This window comes from Polyodon spathula, chromosome 39, assembly GCF_017654505.1.
Source record: "Polyodon spathula isolate WHYD16114869_AA chromosome 39, ASM1765450v1, whole genome shotgun sequence".
Taxonomy (NCBI): Eukaryota; Metazoa; Chordata; class Actinopteri; order Acipenseriformes; family Polyodontidae; genus Polyodon; species Polyodon spathula.
Genome location: NC_054572.1, coordinates 632,063 through 653,652, shown reverse-complemented (window position 1 = coordinate 653,652; position 21,590 = coordinate 632,063). Strand labels below are relative to the sequence as shown.

General features: G+C 42.7%; 1 protein-coding gene across 1 annotated transcript in view; it reads left to right on the top strand.

Moving 5' to 3' along the window:
• The window catches only part of LOC121304630 (plasma membrane calcium-transporting ATPase 1-like), a 46,458-nt gene extending 32,113 nt beyond the window's left edge, over nt 1–14,345 (top strand). The window contains exons 12-23 of the mRNA XM_041235868.1: nt 137–381; nt 695–935; nt 1,271–1,285; nt 2,287–2,439; nt 2,729–2,816; nt 3,415–3,521; nt 4,123–4,314; nt 4,999–5,212; nt 5,736–5,947; nt 6,198–6,305; nt 6,392–6,574; nt 13,713–14,345. Of these exons, the coding sequence (XP_041091802.1) occupies nt 137–381; nt 695–935; nt 1,271–1,285; nt 2,287–2,439; nt 2,729–2,816; nt 3,415–3,521; nt 4,123–4,314; nt 4,999–5,212; nt 5,736–5,947; nt 6,198–6,305; nt 6,392–6,574; nt 13,713–14,012 (2,058 nt within the window). The 3' untranslated portion in view covers nt 14,013–14,345. The remainder of the gene's footprint in view (nt 1–136; nt 382–694; nt 936–1,270; nt 1,286–2,286; nt 2,440–2,728; nt 2,817–3,414; nt 3,522–4,122; nt 4,315–4,998; nt 5,213–5,735; nt 5,948–6,197; nt 6,306–6,391; nt 6,575–13,712) is intronic.
• Nucleotides 14,346–21,590: the final 7,245 nt, after the last annotated feature.

Genomic DNA, 21,590 nt, shown 5'->3' with positions numbered 1-21,590 from the left:
CTAAATACCAACACTTCCAAACTGTCCCATATGCCAGCCTTGTCTTTCCTCAAGACTCAAGAGTTAGTCCGTACTGTTTGTATGCTTTGATCTTGGATGAACAGTTCTGACTAGTCTATTCTCTCTTCTTCCCTAGCCCCCTGAGAAGGAGGGTGGTTTGCCCCGTCAAGTCGGAAACAAGACAGAGTGCTCTCTGCTGGGGCTGGTCCTAGATCTGAAGAAGGATTACCAGGCAGTGAGAGACGAGGTTCCAGAGGAGAAGCTGCACAAGGTCTACACCTTTAACTCTTCCCGCAAGAGCATGAGCACAGTGCTGAAGAACCCCGTGGGAACAGGCTTCCGCATGTACAGCAAGGGAGCCTCTGAGATCATACTGCGAAAGTGAGAGCTCTACCTTCTAGTATACACGGACACGTTCACGGCTCCACACACATTCTCCCTTCCTCGACCTGTCCGCTTTCCTACAGTTAAGATTTCACTAAGCTGCTCTCTAGTACTGAAGGAATGTCTATGGCTGTAAAATCCCTGTGTGCCTGTCTTAAAATTACTAAGGTAAATTAAAGAATTAATTAATTAAAGCAATTAAAATACAGCAAACCTAGGCTTGGCTGTCCCAGTTTTGTGCTGGTTAGAGTTGAGCATTGCTGGTTCTTGTTGGTGCTCAACCCCCCCTCACTCTGTGTGTGTTTGCCAGGTGCACTCGGATCCTGGATGGGGCTGGTGAATCTCGGATCTTCAAGGTGAAGGATCGGGATGACATGGTGTGCAAGGTTATCGAGCCCATGGCCTGCAATGGCCTGCGCACCATCTGCCTGGCCATGCGGGACTTCGAGACGGAGCCCGACTGGGACAACGAGAATGAAATCCTGTCCAACCTGACCTGCATCGCTGTGGTGGGCATTGAGGACCCCGTCCGGCCAGAGGTAACTCGCTTTGTATGGATTATTGTGTAATCAATGGATCCAGTTGTCTGGACAGCTTGAGGTAACAGGACAAAGCACATAGACTCTGAACTTAGACTGGAGCTAGAAGCTAGAAGGTTCACAGTAACCAGTAGTGTTTTAGGGGCATGCAAAGAAAGAATGCTGTGACAATAAAGTATCCCAGTATAACCACATTGCTGTATGTATAATCCCATTGATGCAGTGACCTGTGGTTTTTATTATTTGTTTTATATAAGCAAGTGTTCGGACTGCAAACACCAAATAAATTCTGGAGTGTTCTTGTATAGAATTAAAATTTCAACCTGATCGCAGTCATGTATTGCAAGAAATCGAAGCTAGAAGTCCTGCTTTTATTGTAGAAAATCCAGCCTGGTGTACCAGTTTCTGAAGTGATGGAGATGCAGAGCGTGCTGTGTGGCGTGCTGTTCTCCCAGTGTCTGCTGTGCATTCGGAGATTTCTAATTCTATAAATAAACAGGCCGATTTGGGTTTAATGAGTGGTGTGGCGTGAGTCATCATAGCTCCCTGTGTGGATAATTACAGAGGATTGAGTTGTGAGCCCCCCTCCCATTGGCTCAGGCTGCCACACCACAGCCCGCTCAGAATATAGGAACATTGCAGAAGAGCATGCAGGTTTGCACGGGAACAGCAAGTTAGTTTAGAGTGTTTGTTCAGCTTAACAATATAAACTGTCATTGTCATAATCTTATCTTAATGATGATGGGACAGTATGGTGCCAGGCATCCTCTATAAATTCAACATCCATGTGACCAAGTGTATCTCTCTCTCTCTCTCTCTCTCTCTCTCTCTCTCTCTCTCTCTCTCTCTCTCTCTCTCTCTCTCTCTGCCCTATTAATGTCTCATATCCGTCTCGGCCAACACTCGGGGGGAGGGCTCCAACTATTATGATCTCCGTCCGACCGTTCTGTGGCTGTACGTGGGGTGGGCGTATTCGTTCTATATCTAATAGATCCTGTGTAGCGACGTCTCTCTTCGCGTCTCCTCACGTCCAACGGTGCCCAGATTGTCGTTCACCATTCGTTTACACTCACAAACAAGTCGCATTGTTATAGCTTTGACAGTCAACAAGTCAGTATTAGAATAGAATTACGCCTACTACCCTCCTCAGACCTGACTGTCCCGTTTCTTAGATCACTAGATTGTATCCAACAGTCATCCTCAGAAAGATCGGGTCGGTGGAAGGCACGAGAAAACCAGGTCCAATGTCGACAGGTAGCTCAGTGTTATCTCTCTCTCTCTCTCTCTCTCTCTCTCTCTCTCTCTCTCTCTCTCTCTCTCCTCTCTCTAGCGAGGGTACCAGGCGACGGGTTGGTCACGTAAGCGGGCTGGAATCACAGTGCGCATGGTGACGGGAGACAACATCAACACGGCACGGGCCATCGCCACCAAGTGCGGCATCCTGCTGCCTGGAGAGGACTTCCTGTGCCTAGAGGGCAAAGAGTTCAACACGTTGATCCGCAATGAGAAGGGCGAGGTGAGAGTACTGGACACACTGCTCTGCACCACACAGCACAGCCACCAAGGTCATTCACATTAAACGACCTGTCAAACTCTTTTTCTGAAGAACGTGTCGCAAGATGCTCAACCTTCTTGGCACAGCAGCAATTGCTTGGTGGTTCAGTGTCTGGCAGTGGATGCATGACACTGCTCTGCACTGAATAGATGGTCACAGTGAAAACCACGCCTCACACACTGTAGTGCTTAACACAGCACTGAACTGCCTGCCTCTGTCTCTCTCCTGACTCTTCCTCCTCCGTTTTCAGGTTGAACAAGAACGCCTTGATAAAGTCTGGCCTAAGCTGCGAGTCCTGGCCCGTTCATCTCCAACGGACAAGCACACCCTTGTCAAAGGTATGACGCTGGACAGAATTCGAGGGCATTTTCTACACAGTGGCACTACCAGTCCAGGTTTATGTTTCATGCAGAACATTTTTTTGTGTGCCAAGGTTCCGAAAACCAACATCTCATTAGTGTAAAACGGAAGGGTGGGTGGGGGGCTTTTTTAATCATGTTATTCAGCTGCTGTATATATCAATTAAATAGACCCTCTTGTAAATAAATATGGTAAAGCAAACATCTGTTCGGCCTGAATGAGCAGAAATTCCCTTTGGTTCATATTACATTAGGGACCAAGAGGTAATCTGACCTCTGACCACTGGCATTTATTTCATGAGCCTTCAGATCATTTCTCGTCTCCTCTGAAAATGTTTTATCTGTTGTGCCTTTCATGTGTCCGTGTGTGGTGGGGAGTGGGGGCGGTTCAAAGACGATATACCGAGGCTAGGAAATGCATCAGAAACTGGAGCCGTTGATAGGAATGTGCCCAATGTTTTTTTGGGGGTTTTACAGCAAAGATAAATCTTTGCAGGGAGAGAGTCTTTGTTAATAACATGCATCAGTTAGATGAAGTTACTCCAACAGCAGGGGGTAACTGAAGTCATTCCTGCAGGAATCATCGACAGCACGGTGGGAGAAACGCGACAGGTGGTGGCCGTGACGGGAGATGGCACCAACGATGGCCCCGCCCTCAAGAAGGCTGACGTCGGCTTTGCTATGGTAACCGTATATAGGATGTAGTGGACCCTGGTGGATGCGATACAGACATCTGAAATACAGTTGATAGTTCTCTTGTGTCAGAGCAAGGTGCACTCTAACGCATTGCAGAACGCACTGTATGGAATGTTGGGAAATGTGCTGTTTGGATTGGATGATTTTTAATGTTGTTGATTAGGCAAGGGGGCAGACCACAGGCTCAAACACATCTTGTCATAACTTGTGTGTGCTGAAGCACCAGAGAGGTTGCAAATAGGCTGATCCCTGCATCCAGCACTACGCTTAAGCCATCAACACCGGACCAATAGGAAATCCTGGTTACCTGGCGGAGAAGCGCGGAAGGCTAATGTATTACAGCAAAGCTATGTCTTGGGCGGTCCCCACCACTGCTGGCTCATTTTATCTTGGTGCGGGCCGAGTCCAATGTTAGCATGAAGTAAATAACAGCTAATCTCGTGTAATAATTGTGGCATGCATTTTTTTTTTTTTTTTGCTTTGCAAAAATGTTGCAGTATCTCTAACCCTGCTCAGGTGCGCCCTGCCGGTGTCTGGCTGTGTGTTGGCCTCTCTCTGATGGGTGTCCTCTTCTCCTCTCTCCTCCCAGGGTATCGCAGGGACGGACGTTGCAAAGGAAGCCTCTGACATCATCCTGACGGATGATAACTTCACCAGCATCGTGAAGGCGGTGATGTGGGGCCGCAACGTCTACGACAGCATCTCCAAATTCCTGCAGTTCCAGCTCACCGTCAATGTGGTGGCCGTCATCGTGGCTTTCACCGGGGCCTGCATCACACAGGTAGGACAGGGACACCCGCTGTGTGTTTGAGGAGCTTGTGTTTCAATAGGAGGGAGTAACATTTTAGTGACGCAGTATGTGGTTCAACCTCCACTTATGGCTATGGACAGCCATGCTGTGGAGTTTGGAAGATTACATTCATTCGACTTTCATTTACTCCAAATGAAATATATGAGAGAGAGAGAGAGCTATATATTACTGTTGGCTTACTACAGTGACTTTTTAAAAATGATGTAATATTTGTTCCTAAAATTCCTAATGTGTAATAATTATCATTCAAGGTATGTGGATTTAGATCTATGCATGTATAAAAGTTAAATATTTGAATAAGTTTCTATTATAGAGTTACATGTATGTTTAAAAATGTAATACAAATATATATATATATATATATATATTATATATATATATATATATATATATATATATATATATATATTATATATATATATATATATATACTATTATTATATATATATATATATATATATATATATATATATATATATAAAAACAGAAGCTGGTTATTAATGTGTCCCTTTAAGAGTGTGTGCTAATGGAGTAAATAGCTTTTGGATTCTGTCTCTCTATGTTCTGATGCTCTGATTTACGATCTTCACATTCCTCTCGGTCTGGCTTCTGCCTCTCCTTCTCACTGTATCGCACTATTTCTCTCACCCCCAGGACTCTCCTCTCAAAGCTGTCCAGATGCTGTGGGTCAATCTGATTATGGACACCTTGGCATCCTTGGCCCTGGCCACAGAGCCCCCCACCGAGTCCCTGCTGCTGCGCAGACCGTACGGGAGGAACAAGCCACTTATCTCCCGGACCATGATGAAGAACATCCTGGGCCACGCGGTCTACCAGCTCACCATCATCTTCACACTGCTGTTCGCAGGTAGAGAGAGAAAGAGAGAAAATGAGAAAATGCCCTTGTGCTGAACACTGTGCTATTCACCCCACAACACAGGTATCGAGTTCATTCATGTGGGTGTTAAGTGACCGGTCAAACTGCGATTCCATTTTCTGAGGCATGTATCCGTCACAAAATACTCTACCTTGGTATAGCCACCAATCACAATCCGCAATCTGGTTCTGTAGTCAGAAATCATCACAGGACTGGTGAAAAGGCCTAGATATTGTCCGAATCCCCCAGTGTCAGACTTGATCGTAATAGCAATGTAAACATTATGTAATGTTTTTGCTGTCCTGCAGGTGGGTGTAATGTGTAATACTGCATAGACACCGAAACTTGACCCAGTAAAACAAAATCAGACAATATTGAAATCCACTGAGGTATGCAATGTATAAAAATAAATGAATAAATAAATCGCTGGTAAATAGTAAAATTAATTATCCCATTTCCTGCACATCTGTGTGGATGCAATCGACTAATTTAAATGAATTGGACCCGTTCCCAGGAGAGAAGTTCTTTGACATCGACAGCGGTCGGAATGCGCCCCTGCATTCCCCGCCCTCGGAACACTACACCATCGTCTTTAACACCTTCGTCATGATGCAGCTCTTCAACGAGATCAATGCTCGCAAGATCCACGGGGAGAGGAATGTCTTTGAGGGCATCTACAAGAACCCCATCTTTTGTGGAGTGGTGCTGGGCACCTTTGTCTGCCAGGTACTGTTCACAACACCTCATTGATTAAATATCAGTAACACCACATTACTGTCACTAGCTCCTCATCAGTACAGGTCCTGTGCCTGTCAATAACACCACGTCAGTATAATAAAGAGGTGGTGTTAACGTGTAGCCTTTCAGTACAGCAGTTCTACTGCAGAAATAAAGTCGGTCGGTCTACTAAGAGTGGACAATCCGAGTAACTGGGTACAGCCGCATGTTTCTCAGTCTGTCCTCTCCCCTTCCTCAGATCATCATTGTGGAGTTGGGAGGGAAGCCCTTCTCCTGCTCTGGCCTCACCATTGACCAGTGGCTGTGGTGTGTCTTCATCGGGGTGGGAGAGCTGCTCTGGGGTCAGGTGAGAGGGACATTTTAATTCTGAAATGTAAACCCCCTCGATCACGGTTTCAGTGAATGCTTTAACACGGCACGTGTCGTTCGCAGCTGATCTCCGCGATCCCGACAAACCGCCTGACGTTCCTGAAGGAGGCAGGCCACGGGACCACGAAGGAGGACATCCACGAGGAGGAGTACACAGAGGGAACGGATGAGATTGACCATGCAGAGATGGAGATGCGTCGAGGGCAGATCCTTTGGTTCCGGGGGCTGAACCGCATTCAGACGCAGGTACGACCACCCCCCCCCTGGATCCTGAGAACACACAGGCCTGTCCTGCTGCACTGCATGCTGCAATTTCAGCGGCTCGCTCTGCTAGCACTGCAGCCTGATTCCCGTTTCAGCCAGAACGCTGCCTGGAGCCTTCTCGCCCATTGCCCTTTCCTAGCTTGTCTTTCTTGCATAATTGGCACAATCAATTTCTTAAATGTTTTGTAGAACAGGATTGAAGCCAATGGGTTCATCTGCTGCAGGAGATAGAGCTGGCTCTTGAGTGGCTAGTTCTTTCTTTTTTCTGCCCAGGTGAGAGTTTGTAGAAGAGCCTGGGTCACCAGTGTAGTACCCTGAAGTGTACTGGATAAAAACCCACTCCCTGCAGGTAGTGTTGGTCCCACCATATGAGAGGCAAAGCCTGGCATGCAAAGGTGTCAACACCACCTGAATGACCAAGTGTGGTCTTCTTTCGGACTACAACTGCTGCAATAGACATTGTATAATGTATAGAAGAAGTGAGAATTCTCCTTTTTTGGTTAGCGTTCCTGGATAGTCCTGCATAAGGTTTTACTTCTGTACAAGAGAAAAAATTAGTGGTGTTTCTTTTATCCTTATCTGAAATGGGGTCTGCTGATGCTTGGAAATGTTTTATGTGTTTTTTGTTCGTTTGTTTTTTTTTTTTTTTTTTTTGTTTGCAAGGGCTTTTTTTCATTGGTGTTTTGTTTCTGATTTCAGTTATTACTGTTAAATAATATCTTCTCATTTGCAGCTTAGACCAGAAAGTAAAATGATACCCACTCACCTCCCAGGACAGTATCTTTTTTTAATGGTCTAAATAGCCACGGACCTTGATACTGTTTCATCGTGAACCTATTACAATCATTCTGATGGTGCACTCAGGAAACTGGGCAACGCCAGCAAGGTTTTCACTTAAATGGTGGCAGTATTTGGAACCGTCTCCATTTTTAGGTCATTAAAAAAGACCCAGGTGTCTCCTGTCCTTCTTGGAGAGACTGGGACCAGCTTGTATTCAGTCTGCCAGCAGGGTGGAGCAGTCCTGAAGACAGTACAGCTTCTGGTTCAAGTTACGGGGGGTGTTTTTTGGTGCCTACCTGTCTGTTTATGGGTGGTGTCCCTGAAATCATTACATGCACCCAGCCAAGGAACATATTCCTTTGAGATCTATTATAACTGTTAATTCCACCCTGCCTCCCAGCACAGGAGAGAGGTTTTTTTCTTCCCGGGTTTAATTTAAAAGGCATCATGTTGGTGAACTTTTACATGTGTGTTACTGTTTTATAATCTGTAGGTGTAAATGATACAGGCATAGGGAAGTTTAACGTTTGATTTTCTAGTGAACAGATGATACAGAATGCATTTTTTTTTTACTTCAGTTCAGCATTGTTATCTTTCTTGGTTTTTGAAAGTTTTTTTTGTTTTGTTTTCTTCTGTTTTACCAAAACAGTGCCTTTTGTTTTCTCCTCATGATTTGTTTTTGAGTGATTTCATCTTCAGATCCAGTGCCAAAGCGACACCATGAGGATGAGAAAAAAAAAAACTTCCCTGTGCACAAACTGCACAGACCCTCCCCATATTACCTAGATTTCTCTAGACTACAGCATTCAATCACATAACCACACGCAAAAAAAAACAAGCCCATTATGTAAGCTCCCCAGTTGTGCAGAAAACCATTTGATATGCATTGCAATTATTACCCTGCATGGGGACCAATTTCACATGAATGTATGGTACTCCAGTGCTGCATTTGCATAATATTCCGAAATTGAAAGAAGAAAAAAACAGAATTATTTGACTTGTTTTCCCACCAGTTTGCACAATTTGGCTATGTCTTTTGCTTAATTTGTAGTATTAGCAATTGTTTTTGTTACTAAAAAGAAAAATATATATATTATCAAAATCATTCAGTGATGGCAGCTCCCGAGTGGCGCATCCAGCAAAGGCGCTCCAAAGGCGCTGGGGATCGCAGGTTCGAGTCCAGGCTATGTCACAGCCGACCGTGACCAGGAGTTCCTAGGGGGCAGCGCGCAATTGGCCGAGCACTGCCCGGGTAGGGAGGGCTTAGGTCGGCAGGGGATTCCACAGCTCACCGCGCAGCCTCAGCGAACCCTGTGGCTGATAGGGCGCCTGTGGTTCTGCAGTGGAGCCGCCAGATCTGTGTTGTCCTCCGGCACTATAGGTCTGGCGGCCTCGCTGTGGATCCGCAGCGTGTAAAATGACGGATTTGCAGGAGCGTGCTTCGGAGGACAAGTGCTCTAGCCTCCGTTCCCCGAGTCGACGGGGGGGGTGGGGGGGTTGCAAGCGGTGAGCCAAGGATACAAGATAATAATTGGGCATGCCAAATTGGGGAGAAAAACCGGGGTAAAACAATTGGCGACGGCAAATAAAAAAAAAAATAATAATAATAATCATTCAGTGGTAAACAATAAAATGAATTATCCTAATGATCGTTTTGTGACGGCACAGTCTCGTTAAGCACAATAGAAGCTAGTTAAAGCATTGCAATTTTTTGTTACGAATGCAGCACTGGAGTTCATGCCTAGTGAATCTAGCCCATTGTTTGTTCATGATAGTCCAGGAGTACATCAGTTCATCACACAGCTGTGTCATGAATGTAACAGTCCAGCATCTTTTTAAAGTGCTGATTGCTATTGCGCACAGAATAAAAAGCAAGGATGTCTCTACTGAGTTCCTGGTTCATTCATCGTTGGATTAATGGAATGTGCATATTCTCCCACAGTGTACACACACTCTCATTATTATTCTGAAGCCATAGCGTCTTAAATCAAGGCTGTTATTGGACGGCTGTAGTTAGCAGTAGAAAAAATCCAACAGCTCAAACGTGACAGAGAAGCAAAGCACTTAAACACACGCCTGCTGTTGCTCGCTGAGTTCTGTATTCCCACACAGAGAGCAGCCTGGTAGAGGGGAGTTCCAACCCATACTGTAACCGTGCCTGGTGACAGACAAGCTAAACAGACAACGTTCTGTGAGAGCTGTCCTGATTGGGTCTCTGTTCTTCAACTCTCTTGAAGTTCCTATCCTTGCATTTATTAGTTTATGTATATTAATGCCCTTATTTTGCAAGGCGTTGGTCTTTTGTTATTGGTTGCCTTCTTGTTTTTAAAGGGTTTTGCTGTTTTTGTTTTTCGGTTTGTATTTGTTTTGTTTGGAGGCGTTTTGCTTCGTTTTCAGTAGGGGTTGACTCCTGGTCAGATATCCTTTGGGTTCCAGCGTTCCAGATTACAGCCTTGGACAGTTCCGACCCTTTGTTCTGGGTTTTCTGTGTTCCTCTTCCCTTCTCCATTTCCCATTTATAGGAATCCATTTCCTTTCTGTTTCCAAGCTCCTCCTTGTTTTTGTCCCATAAACCTTCCCTTTCCTGTAATTTTCACACAAATGTGCACAGGGCAGGAAATGCTACAGTACTGTCAGTGATTGAATAGATATTTCACACAGGCAAGCCCCGAATCAACCTGCACCAGAGAAGAAAATTGACCATACTGTACAGGGCATTTACTATATTGGGTATTTTCTGCCCATATTTTTAAACATAGACATCTAAAAAGATACAAATGCTAGTCTATCCTCCTCCTTCAAACCTTTCCCCTTATCTACCATTTATAGAACCCTTGCCCCTTTTCCTGCACTCAGCCACTTCCTGTCTACTTCCACCATCATGTCTAAGACCCTCCCCTTCCTGTCTTATGATTTCACTTCCTATGACTCCTTGATGATAGATAAAAGCAGCAGGCTTTCTTATTCTCTGACTATGAATGTGGTTTCTCTCTCTCTCTCTCTCTCTCTCTCTCTCTCTCTCTCTCTCTCTCTCTCTCTCTCTCTCTCTCTCTCTCTGCGGCTTTGTCTCTTATGTTCTGGTTCTTTGCAGATGGACGTTGTTTCTACATTCCAGACGGGCTCAACGGCGGTGCCGGGGGCTCTGCGTCGGCAGCCCTCAGTGGTCAGCCAGAACCACGACGCAAAAACAGTTTCTAGCCCCACCCATGTAGTGATTTCCACTTCCTCCTTGTCCGCTAATCCTACTGCCACCGCAGCCGCTAGCGCTAGCCCTCCTGTCGCCGCCTTCGCTTCCTCCTCTACTGCAGGCAGTGAGTGTGCAGTCTCTCTAGCAACCAAACTGCATGACCTAATAACCATAATGACTGTCACAATGATGAGAATAACCACCGTCTCTCGGAGGGTGTCCTTTCTCTCCTCTCCTCTCCTCTCTCTCTCCCTCTCCTCCATACCCTTCTTTCTTTACAAAACTGCATGACGTGATGCCAGTAATAATGCCAATAACCATCACTTCTCTCTCTCTCTCTCTTATGCATCAAGGCTGCCTGCATCTTGAATCTCCATGTGTCTAGCTCCATGCCTCTTTCTTCTCTCTGCTGGCTAGTACAGGGGTTGCCACCTATGCAGGTTTTAACTAGAGTGGTCTGAAAAGCCCTGTGCTCAGTGTACAAGTTGCAGTATTCTTACCTTGTAATGTTGCAAATAAACAGTGTGTTTCTGTGTGCTTTTGAGAACAAGGCAAGACTACTGATCCAGTGGGGTTTATGTATGAAGTACTATAATGCATTTCCACATCTCTGCAGGGGATTGGAATGACATCCCCAGTCATCAAAAGAATCCACTTTGGGGGAAGATTCAGTGACCCTCCGTCCTGGATCTGGACAGACAGAATGGTTATAATGTCTGTAAACCACTCTGTCAGATAACTGAAGGTCACTCTGAAGCTGTGTCGTTGTGTAATGTTTATAGACTAAATTACAGGCTGTAGAAAACACTTTTTAAAAAGCGCCCCATTGTGCTAAAGGCATTGATTCTTATGCAGTCATTAAAATGGGCTTTGGACCTTCAGCTCTCCCTGTCTCCAGGTTTGAACCGTCAAGGGTGGCAGCCCTGTTAGCAAGAGAACTGCATGAGACAATAATGAGAATGGCAAACCGCCTGCACCAACCTTCTGCTCTTGTTACTTTTCACTTTGCTGCTGGCCTGTTTTTAATTCCATTCACTTAACCAGATGTCTTTTCCGTCTTTTGCTTCTCTCTTCTAATCACTGAGACTGCCTGCATCTTGAATCTCTTATCTCTCTCAATCTGTCCCTCGCCATATCTCGCAGGGTTTATAAATCTATTTCTGTTCTTCTGCACAGGTAACTCAAACAGGGGCAGGGGCACTCTCAGATTAGGCTGGTAGACTGTGGATCAAGCTTTCCTTGAGTTTCTCAACTGTGTGTGTGTTCTTTTCACACCGTCGCATTGCTGGTCGGTACAGTGGCAGTGCCCAAATACGATAGAGCAGAGATCAGGAGCAGTACATTGTCAGCCTCCCTTCTTCTTGATGTCCACAGTCTGTGAACATGAGTTTGGGGGGCTATGTTCTTCACATTGTGATTTGTTTTCTCAGTGGCACACAGGCTGGTACATTACAATGCCTGTAATAGAAAACAATGCAAGACATTAAAAAAAAAAAAAAAAAAACTTCTTCGCCCACTGTGAACATCATAAGCCTTGTTTTCGCTTCTTCATCTTTGAGAGGACATTGTGTCAACCAGTTGTTAGCTGCTACTGAAATTAGGAACTGTGTTCTAGGTTTAGGGTGGAGAAATTCTTCCCATCTGTAATTTGACTATCTAGAGTTCAGTGTTCTTCGTGTTGGGGTGTCCAGTGCTTGAGGCCGTGGCACACTGCCAGGCTGCTGCCATAGAGCACGCAGAGAGGGGCCCTGCTCCTGTAAAGATAAAGCTGGTTCTGTCTGTCTGTGTGTATCTGTCTGTCTGTCTTTGCGCAGGGGGCACAACGCCATGGCCGTATAATTAGAGAACGTTACCCTTTGTTCTGACTCCGCCCCCCTCAATTTGGGAGGTGTTTCAAAATGGAACCTGTTTGTGCCCTAGTTATAGAGCCCCAGTGGGTCAGATAAAGAGGGGTTCCTTTCCCCCCTCCAGTGGAGTAGAATTTGGGGTGAAGTTCTTTCATCTCTATCAAGCCAGAGGTGGGGATTGAAATCTGTAGAATTGTCTGTGCTGTCATAACTCTCCACTGACAAGCAGTTAAAACACTGCCCAGGGAACGCATTTATCAGACTCCTTAACAGTCTCTTCAAAATAAGACCCTTCTCAGCCTGTGGTGTTGCTGGTCTGTACAGCATTAGAGGTGGCGGCAGGTCACTTTTACTTTGATTAAAGGAGCGGACACCTCGACCACTCCAACCTGCAGCGTATGTGTCAAGCCTTCAAAACAGTAATAAGAACTAATTATCCGCAAGCCATGGAGAGGTAGTGGAGAAACGTGATGATGACGGTGATGATAATGCATTTGTGCATGGATGTGAAATCCTTCCTGCACCAATTCCTGTATTAGTCCTAATCGAAGTCTTTCAGGTTCCTTTAATTGCTCATCAGATTTCGGTCCCTCCCCCAGTGCTCCCCCTTCCAACCCCACATAGCCCTTCTGCATGAGAGATGCATCACTGCTTGTTTCCAGTAGGTGGCGCTCTATTCAGTTTGACTCAACAACCTGTTTACTTCCTTAGCCCTGCTGCAGCACATCAGGCACGACAGGAGGGGTTTTAAAGGCCATCGCTATCTGCGCCGGCTCAGTGCATGTGTGTCGCAGTAACCCCCTGGTCCAGGAGATGTTGCCCTTAAACCTGAACCTGCATCACAAGCATGCCTGCCTGGAATGTATTGTGTGTTGTGATTTGTGTGCTGTGGAGCTGTGTATGGAAACCTCAATGAGCTTGTGTTACAGTGGATTTCCTAGTGTGTTTGTGTTTTTTTGTGGGTCTAGTGATTTAAAATCCCATACTCCATCTCCAAAATGCCTTATTATTATTATTATTATTATTATTATTATTATGCATAATAAGGCTGTAATTCTATCTCAGGTTTCCCGAGAGCGATCTCGTGATTTATGGAACCATAAACCCTCAATAGAATTACAGCTTATTATGCAAAGTTGGCTTTACATTTTTATATTTTATTCTTGCAGATAAATCCGTAACTTCACCAACCAACATCACTAAAGCAAAAGATAAAGAAATGAACTCACCAGTTCCCCTAACTGACTTTGTTTTTTTTTCTTTTCATTTGCTCCTCCTGTCCTATTCTCTTCTCCCTCTGCTGCAGATTAAAGTGGTGAATGCATTCCGTAGCTCCCTTTACGAGAAGCCAGAGTCGAGGAACTCCATCCATAACTTCATGTCCCATCCTGAATTTGGTCCATCTGCAAAGGACGAGCCTAGGATCCCCACCATACAGGAAAGCAGCATTGAGATTGAGGGTCTCTCAGAGTCTCCAAAATCAAAAGGGGGTCTGAGGGCACACTCCCCCAATCGCAACAATAACGCGCTGGACATCGTCGCGGCCCCTTCCCACGGCAACACATCCTCGGGGAGCCCCCTGCACAGCCATGAGACATCCATCTGATGACCCTTGAACTCTGACCCTCAAATCTCCCGTGCAAACACACTACTCCAGCGTGCATGATTTTGCCATGTGCATGCTTGCCTGTGTCATGCAAAATCAGCTGTTGGGCAGGAGAGCTCAGGTCTACTCTGACTTCTTCAGTTACTATGTGTCGCTCTCATTAATCTCTCTCTCTCTCTCTGGTTTTTCTACATGTTTATAATTGTCAGTACTCTGTGGGTTCTAGTTTTAAAGTTATATCCAGTGATCAAAAAAAAAAAAACTTTTTATATTGTATGTGAACTTCAAATTCAAACAAGTGAAACCACAAAAATCTGCAAATATTCAAGTTAGCCCCACCGTTTTGTCTCCCAGCTCGCGTTATGGTGATCCTGCTGAATTATACAGTTTCCCAGATACAAGCTGTGGTTTAAGGAATGGATTAGACACTTTTAAACTGTCTCCGGTGAGATGGTACAAAGTAAAATCCACCCTGGTCTTACTTTTACGTTTTGCAACACTGCCAAAACTAAGAGCTTGCTTTCTTTCTTTCTGTGTGTGTGCATGTATAGATAGGTAGATAATTTACAGACACTTTATTGAATGAACTGTACACACAGTCCTGGCACAGTAAGAGTACTGTATGCAGAAGGGAGTCAGAGTGCCTCCTGTCTGCAGCTAGGTGTCACTGCCCAGCAGTCTGACCAATTGCGGATTAGTAGTCTGTCCTCCAGTGCCATCAGAAAAGTTTAACAAAACATTAAGGAGAAATGTATTATACTTGCTAACAGAAAAAGTTTAACAAAAACATTAAGGAGAAATGTTATTATATTTTGCTAATTAGAGGATATACCATATCTATATATAATATTATATATATATATATATATATATATATATATATATATATATATATGATATATATATATCTATATTATACTTTAAAATCTGTTGTCTTTTTTCTTTTTTTTTCTGGGATGGGCATTGTTGTAGTTGTTTTTATAATTGAATTATCTGTGTGTGTATGTGTGTGTGTGTGTGTGCGTTTGGGGGAGGGAGGGAGATGAATAACCCGAAACTGTCGCAATTAAGCGCACAACACCGCCAGATCCTTTTTAATTGTTTTTGAAAAGACAAAAAAAAAAAAAAAAGTCTGTATAAAGTCAGCTGTAGTTTTATTGCCGTTTCTGGAATTTTTAAGACAGAAGTTCCATTTTGTTTTCGTCTCTTTTCCGCTGTGAAATTTCGCAGCGCCAACACCACGAGACCCGTTCAATCCCATCCTTCCTTGAGACTGGCCTGCGGATTAGTTTGGGTTCAAAGGTTCTTTCCTGCTAGATTAGCGAAATACAAAGACCATGTATGTTGAAGTACTTATTAAATAAAATACAAAATGAAACGAGTATCAATATATGCGAAACACAAGTCCAGTAACTGTTCAAACACTTCCCTTGTGTCAAGTGTAGAAGCTGTACAGTTAACGTGTGGGGGGGGGGGGGGTGGGGGATGTTTAATTTACTTTGCAAAAAAAAAAACTTTACTGTTGCAAGGCAAATCAAGCTGCAGTACGCATGCAACAGAGAGCTGTTAACGGAAATCTGATTTGAAGTTAGGGGTTGCTCAAATTCAGAATTGATTTCAGTTTGAAAGAGCCATGCCCCCAGTTTACTGCCCTCCTTTACATATGGACCAGCCCTTGACCATCTTACAAATATTTAAAAGTCACAAACCTTTATGATTTTGCACCACCTGTATCATTCTGTGATACCAGGGTCCCCAAGTACTTACAGATTTGAGTTCTCAAATCTGTTTTAAAACAAATAAAAAGTTTCTCACAATAAGATACAGGTCAGCAATGTGATTGGGTGAATTCTTCGCAGCTGAATTCTCTTCAGCCAATCATAGCCTCTCCTCAGCCTGCAGTCATATTCACTACCTCCCTGTTGGCTGACAGCCGCCTACATCCCAAGAGGAGGGGAAATCAGAAGAGTTTTATGATTTTATGTTTCGGAAGTATATTTTTTTCTATATATATATATTTTCTATATAGTTTCCGTTCAAACTGGTTGACAACAACAGCATATTTAATTTATTGTGCGGAAGAGGAATATGCCTTTAGATCTACTTTTAATAAAATGGCTTTTAAGTAATATAAAAGAAAAAATACAATAAAGGCCATCTAAACACGTGAGGTACTGCCTGGAGCAAACAGGAAGTGATGCGTTTACTGCTAAAAGACACCCGGTAATAGCTAGTGTTGAAAAAGGAGCATTTGATCTAAAACCAGACAACCCTTATCAGCTGTACCGTTATAAACTACAGAAACACTTCTGCAAATCCGTCAACGGTTAGCACTGACTGGGAGGACGAGTCGTAGCTCCATCGTCTACATGCCTTTGCTTGGATGACAAAACTCTAAGGAGGCTTTACAAATCCACAATGAAGCGAGCATTCAAGAATGTGTGCGACCCTATTTCTGAAGCGGTCAGAACTCTTTCAAATAGTTCACTGAAAGCGCTGGCTTCTTTAGCGTTGGAACCTCCACCTGTGTTCGGAGGAGGTTGGATTTTTTTGTTTTTGTTTTTGTTTTTATCGTTGACCTATGTCTCTTAGTGAGCGTTAAAGTGTTTGCCTAAGCGTTTTGTCGTTTATGACCGCACTGCAAGTGAAAAATGTCAGCGATCGTATGCAGTGTATAGAAAACAGTCTGCAAAGGTGAAACCAAAGCCATTGCCTCACTTCCTGCCTGCCCAGGCCATATCTTCAACGTAACTGACATGTGATTTAGTTTTATTGCACAGGCATAATAAATATTGATATGTACATTGTAAAAAATATATATATATATAATAATAAATAAATGTTGTGCAGTAACTTTAATAAATACTGTCAACAGAAGGGAACTAAATATAACTTCATAAAATAGGGTTGTTATTTCCAAAGTTTGGGAGTTTGCGTGGAGTATATTGCTTGAGAGCTGCCTGAATTTAGATTGGCGTAGCAGCTGGTGAAATCTGCCAGTTCCACTCCAGTGTAGAGAAGTTACATTTAATAATAATGAAGTTACATTTAGTAGCCCTTTGGATTGATTAAAATAAACTGGTTCTTAAAAAGCAAAACAAGACAGATTCAGAGATGTTCAGAAGTTAATGTAATATAATAAGCACTGGTATTATTTTTGTATAAAAAAATATGATTGACTTATACTTGTGGCATGCATGACTTATAAACATTTTGATGGTTCAAAGCAATATGTACCTCCTGTGTGAGTGCCATTCGTACCGTCCTGTGTAACGTCAGCCATGCTGTACCTTGAGACTTCATTTGGAAATTCAAACTGTTCAATAGCTGTGTTTTAGTGTTCTGCATGTTTATGGAATGAATCATTCACAATGTTTACTTGCTTCCAGGATTCCCGACACTGACATGCACACACTTACAGGCTTGTGCGTGCGCACGCAACAATAGGCTTACACGCACACACTGATCAGAAGCTGTTTCTGGGGGAAACGGGGGTAAAAATAAATAAATAAATAAAAATCTATCATATAATCAAGTAACTGTTTAATTTTCGCAGTAAGAACCTCAAACTTAGTTTTCCAATGTTCCGACAATCCAATGTGCTTTAATATATATATATATATATATATATATATATATTATATATATATATTATATATATATATATAGTTTAATGTTACATTTACTGTATGTCACAGTCAACCCTGTTCGTCTATAAAAGTCTATAAATACAATATATGTTTTGTGAATAGATTGACTATCTCACCTCAGTCATATTGTCGCCAGAGAGAAACACTCAGATGTATTGCGGAAGGGGAGCATACTGTATAAGCCCTATACACTTCAGATCTATGCGGATTCCTATGAGGGGGTGTTCAGACGCTAGGCTAAAGTGCATTGTTTTATGAAACGTGTACACTTTCATTTCCTCTTGTCTTTCTTGTTTGGTTAGATATATACTATATCTCCATGCATTCAGGTAATACTGGAATCGGAATGTTTTCTGGTATTTCACGATCAGTTTTATTGCAGTGTTACCTGAAAAACAAGTTCAAATGAAGTGTCATTAACATAGCCGAGGCCATGATCGCTGGTGTTCACTGAAAGGGTTAGAACAGAGTTAGACTTTAAAAAAAAATCTGAATTGATAGCGATTCCTGGAACCTTATTTAAAGACTCCGAAATAATCTGAAGGCGGTTTTCATATAAACAAACTACACTATACACTCCCTTCGAAGCTGTGAAGTATCGGTCAAATCACGGGCGGTTCTACTCAGGCAGGGCAACCTCTCCAATCGTTTTTCAGTCTCTCTTTGGTTAATGTTTAGTTTAATTTCTTAGAAACTTGGCAGCGGCAGCAGTGGGTTAAGCACTAAAAGCACGATTAGACACGACCTGCGTGTGCTGACAGCATGCCGGTAGGATGCGTGAGGAAGGCAAGCGTTCATTCTGCAACGCACATGGGAGGAGAGATCTGATCCAGGTTTATGCTTCTGTGCGCTGGGAGAATTAATTAGAACTAAGGCGATTGCTAGAGAAAGCGAGCAGTGCCAGGATAAGAATACTGTACTGTCTTAATGCTTCAAAGACTAACAGACTGCGGTCAATAGAAAAACCTAAATTAGGAAGTCTGTATGTAGGGGTTAGAATGTGTTTTTGGCAGTTGTTGTAGTCTAGTCTTGGCAGAACACAGAAAGCCCGATGACCCTTAAACTTCTGGAATGATCCGAAAATGAGAATCTGTAAAGCACTGGCAAGATTTGTTTAGTGTTTGCACGATCAACATTATCCATACGAAAAAAAAGTTAATACATTCAATGACGAGGTTTCGACTAAACGCCTTCTTCGGTATATCTTTCTAAACGTTTGTCATTTAATTTATTAAGCTTCTTTTAGCATTTCAAATTAAATGTCTTGAGTATTTATCGTTGGTTTACAGACTTCAGTTCGGTGCATTTCTCCATTCAGAAGAGGGTTAAAACGACTCCTGTGTGCAGAAATATTGAAAATGCTGTAAAAAAAAATAAAATAAAAATATTTGTTTTACTGATTTGAAAGTAAACGAACTCATGTGAGATTCAGAACCATCACCTCTCTCTCTTGTCCTCGGCCAGCATCATAATCCCACTATGCTCTGAAGAAGGAACGCAAACATCAAATATTCCAAGGGGTTAACTGAAAGAGCATTGGGCGACTCTGATATCTAATGCATTCAAAGACATAGCGCTAGTGAGAGATAACGAAATGCATTAACATTGCGTTTCATATCGGCACGCACCATACCAAGATTGGTGCGCTGCAGGAGCTCTAAGGAAGAGCGCCTTGCCGAATGACTGAGCACAACAATGTTCGTCTTTTAAGCTCCATGGTTACTTGGTCTTTATTTATTTATTTAGCTTTGTATTAACTGTTAATATCCAGCTTATAACAACATGTTAACAAATCTGTTCAGTTTCTCAATGGCTAGTTCACTGCTCCTATGCAGTGAGACTTGTTTATAAGATGCAGCGCTGACAGGCAGACTTAATTCCAGTGTAGGGATCTGTGAGTGTCCTTATCCCTGGGGTAGAGCCATATTATTAAGCTTGCTCGTTTTGAGAAAGAAATGGATGCAGGAAATCTGCTTTTTTTACAACATAAAGACTGGGTTACGTTTGAAATAAGTGCTATTGTAATGTATTAAGTGTTATTGAATTCCAGTGAAGTCGCCATTTATTCAAGATAAGTTCCACACAGCCTTATTGAAACGCTTGGAAACTGCCACATACTCGCTGTAATTTTATATGAACGAAGTGTGGAATGGGTCATGGGCAGGTGCTAGCTTTTGTTGAAGTTCTCATACGTTTACCGTATTACATTCCAGTTGCTGATGTTTATGCAGGAAGGCTTGCTTGGATCTTTTTAACAGATTCTTTATTGTGGTCCTATTGACTGGAAAGTCACTCCTTTTTAAATAGCTTGATCCGGGTCACTTAACGTTGGTTAAAACATTCTCAAAGATGACAGACAAGATTAGTAGATTTCTCACCCGCGGGGTTTCCTGTAAGGAAATGTAATTTAACTCTTAGAGGCTCACAAACAAGGCTTTTGCTTGGAAGCAAAAACTGTTAGGTTACTGTTATTCCAAAAATTTGCATATAATAAAATAAAAAAATGTTAAACTGCATACTAATTACAATGTTTGTATAACATTAAAACATTACTGCTAATGTGATATCCTCTTCAGTCACTGTGTACGCAGTTGTACCATCGCAGTTGAATCTATATTGTAATGCATGTGTGTTCTTTTTTTTCCCCTCAAAGTTATGGCAAGGCAACTTCTGGAACTCCGTAGAGTTCACACAAACTCTTTTTAAAATTTCTAAAAATTAAAAAAAAATGTGTGCCCTGAAGGGGGAGGTATAAGTTAATGAAAATAACATTCGAGGCAGTCGGAAGCATTCGGGAGTCAAACACAGAAAAACAAAAAGCATTCATTAACGTTCTGTATACATAAGGACAGAGCCAGCTGTGGAATGCATGTTTCAGGATTGCACGTTCTCATCCTGTCCAACATGTGGCAAACATTTAAGCAAAGGGCAGTCTGTAAGTTTTGCTCAGTTTCAATTTAACCTTTAGTACCATCATCAGTCCATCAGATAACTATGGTTCAGGCCACACAGACTTCAAGAAGATGTGATTGTATTCAGAAACTTTAAAATAAAGTTCTGCGATTGTACTTAAAATGAATTGCCAGTAATCCTTTTAAATCCGGGGAAGATAAACTTGCAGGCAGTGTCTGGATTAGAGGAGGTTGGAAAACTTATTCTTCTACAGCATCAACCGAAAAAGTCATTGGAGGGTCCTCGTTGTGCAACAGCATCCTGATTCGGTGTGTGTGTCACTGGGGCGTGTGTGAATGACTCCCCCTCCTCCTCCTCTCTCCGTGTCCTTTTGTAAATACGAACCACAGCGCAGACAAAAGGGCACTCCTGTTTGCTTTGAACTATGCAAGGATCTGCAGGAGTTGTTCTTTCCGCTGCTCTCTCTCTCTGATCTCTGTTTGTGCGTTTGTCTCTCGGTGGAATGTGCTTGTACCTGTTGTGTGTTTTTTTTTTTTTTTTTTAACTTTCTTTCCACTTCAAATAAATAAATAAAAGTGGTCTTCTTTTTCGCTCTTGTTTGGTAATATATAGCGGTGTGGAATGCATTGTTCTCTTTGTCCTGTCGTTTTCAAATAAAAAGAAGGAAAAAATTATAAACCACAAGCATATATATATATATATATATATATATATATATATATATATATATATATATATATATATATAATAAAGCCATTGGGGTAACCTTGGGTTGGATTACCTGCTGTTTCTAGCGTTTCTTTATTTCACTAACATATCCCAGCACACTGGTGCTTTTGGTATCAGTAAGAAAAATGCCCTTTAAATGAGTAACATTGCACAAGTGGGCTGCATTGGATTCAATACAATGAATTCATAAAATGTGGCAATAGACAAGTTCATGTCTGTAAAAACACACCATAGTCATTTAATTAAAGGCGAGACAACTCATATAGTACATGTCACATCCTCTACA